The 1,731-nt window shown below is 47.6% G+C and overlaps 2 protein-coding genes across 2 annotated transcripts in view; one reads left to right on the top strand and one right to left on the bottom strand.

Annotated features, from left to right (window-relative positions):
* Nucleotides 1–291: 291 nt before the first annotated feature.
* LOC103208348 (E3 ubiquitin-protein ligase pellino homolog 1-like) lies at nt 292–1,002 on the bottom strand. The gene is given in 1 exon segment (XM_042782718.1): nt 292–1,002. A coding segment is annotated over 1 exon segment (711 nt).
* Nucleotides 1,001–1,731, top strand: part of LOC103208347 (elongation factor 1-gamma-like) — a 5,944-nt gene continuing 5,213 nt past the window's right edge. Inside the window, exons 1-2 of the mRNA XM_007954029.1 lie at nt 1,001–1,098; nt 1,199–1,661. Coding sequence (XP_007952220.1) covers nt 1,001–1,098; nt 1,199–1,661 — 561 coding nt within the window. The remainder of the gene's footprint in view (nt 1,099–1,198; nt 1,662–1,731) is intronic.

Below are 1,731 nucleotides of genomic sequence, written 5' to 3'. Positions count from 1 at the left end.
GCTGTCCTTTCCATGATGGAAGTGGTCCAATGTAATCAACCTGCCACCACATTGCAGGCTGATCACCCCAAGGAATGGTTCCATATCGTGGACTGAGGGTTGGTCTCTGCTGTTGGCAGATTGGGCACTCAGCAGTGGTGGTAGCCAAATCAGCCTTGGTAAGGGGGAGTCCGTGTTGCTGAGCCCATGCATAACCTCCATCCCTGCCACCATGGCCACTTTGTTCGTGAGCCCATTGAGCAATGACAGGAGTAGCTGAGGAAAAAGGACGGTTGGTTTCCACTGAGCATGTCATCCTATCCACTTGATGGTTAAAGTCCTCCTCTGCTGAGCTGATCTGGTTTCACGCAGGCTGAATACATTTCCACATACTGATATTTCTCTCCATATTCCAGGCTTGGAGTCTTCTGTGAACCCATTGTGTGGATGCATAACAAGAACTCCATTGGTGGTCAAGCCATCCATCTGCCCATCTGATGTTTTACATTTGGTTGCCTTTTCCCCAAGGAAGATGTTTTTTGATTAGTCAAATCCTGCAGCATAAATCCGTGCTGTAAAGGGGGGATTCCATTCACATATGATTCTACAAGCAAATCTTGATATAGTGCTTTGCACTGACAGTGTATCAGAATTACTTTGACTTCCACGAACTGTGTCAGTTACTACAAAATCGATGGGACTTTCAGTTGACCGACCAATCTGAAAGATATCAGTGTTGCTGTCATGAGTATATTCAACCACCACTGTCTGGGCCCGAGATAAAGTATACGATATGCTATGTTGGTCCTTGTTGCTTATTGCTTTTGCAGCCTGAGGAGTACAAGCAATGTGCACAGTGTTGGGCTTTACCCCATTTGCCTTAGGTCTTTTAAACAAAGCAAACCTACTTTTCCTCCTTCCTCTATCACCGTTTGGGAGAGACCCATTATACCCTAAGACAATGAGTTCACCATATTTCACTGGTGCTTTGGATGGATGATTTTCTTGATCAGGAGAAAACATGAGCTTGATTGTCTTTCCAAATCTTTGTTCACTGATCAGGAGGCGTGGGACACATTTTGCATTATTTCCGGACAATTTTTGGTGGCCGGAATCTCAGTACGGCCCCTGAGATCCGGAGTATGCGGGTGAAATATATGAGCGGTGAGAGCTAGGAGAAAGCCTGGCATTTTGCCGCCGCTGCTGCCTTCCTCACCAGCCGGCCAAGTCCCGCAAGGGGAAGTAGTCCAGAGACAGCAGCCCAAGTGGTGCAGTGGGTGAGCTTCGCCAACAGCAACATAGTTGCCCCAGCCAGTACTTGCGTGTTCCCTACCCTGGGCATCATGAATCACAACAAGCAGGCCACAGAGAATGCCAAGGAGGAGGTAAGGCAAATTCTGGGCCTGCTGAATGCTCACTTGAAAATGAGGACCTTCCTGGTGGGTGAGCGTGTGACCCTGGCTGACATCACAGTTGTCTGCACTCTGTTATGGCTCTACAAACAGGTCCTAGAGCTTTCTTTCTGCCAAGCCTTCCCCAATACCAACCGCTGGTTCCTCACCTGTATTAACCAACCCCAGTTCTGGACCATCTTGGGAGAGGTGAAACTCTGCGAGAAGATGGCTCAGTTTGGTGCTAAAAAGTTTGCAGAGAGCCAGCCTAAGAAGGACACCCCACTCTCGGTACCAAATGTGTTAGATTGGGTTCTCTAGAGAAACACAAAAACCAGCAAAGTGTATATATATATATATA

Source organism: Orycteropus afer, unplaced genomic scaffold (assembly GCF_000298275.1).
Source record: "Orycteropus afer afer isolate SDZICR_OR568_19922 unplaced genomic scaffold, OryAfe1.0 scaffold00427, whole genome shotgun sequence".
NCBI lineage: Eukaryota > Metazoa > Chordata > Mammalia > Tubulidentata > Orycteropodidae > Orycteropus > Orycteropus afer.
This window is presented reverse-complemented; position numbering and strand designations above follow the sequence as displayed.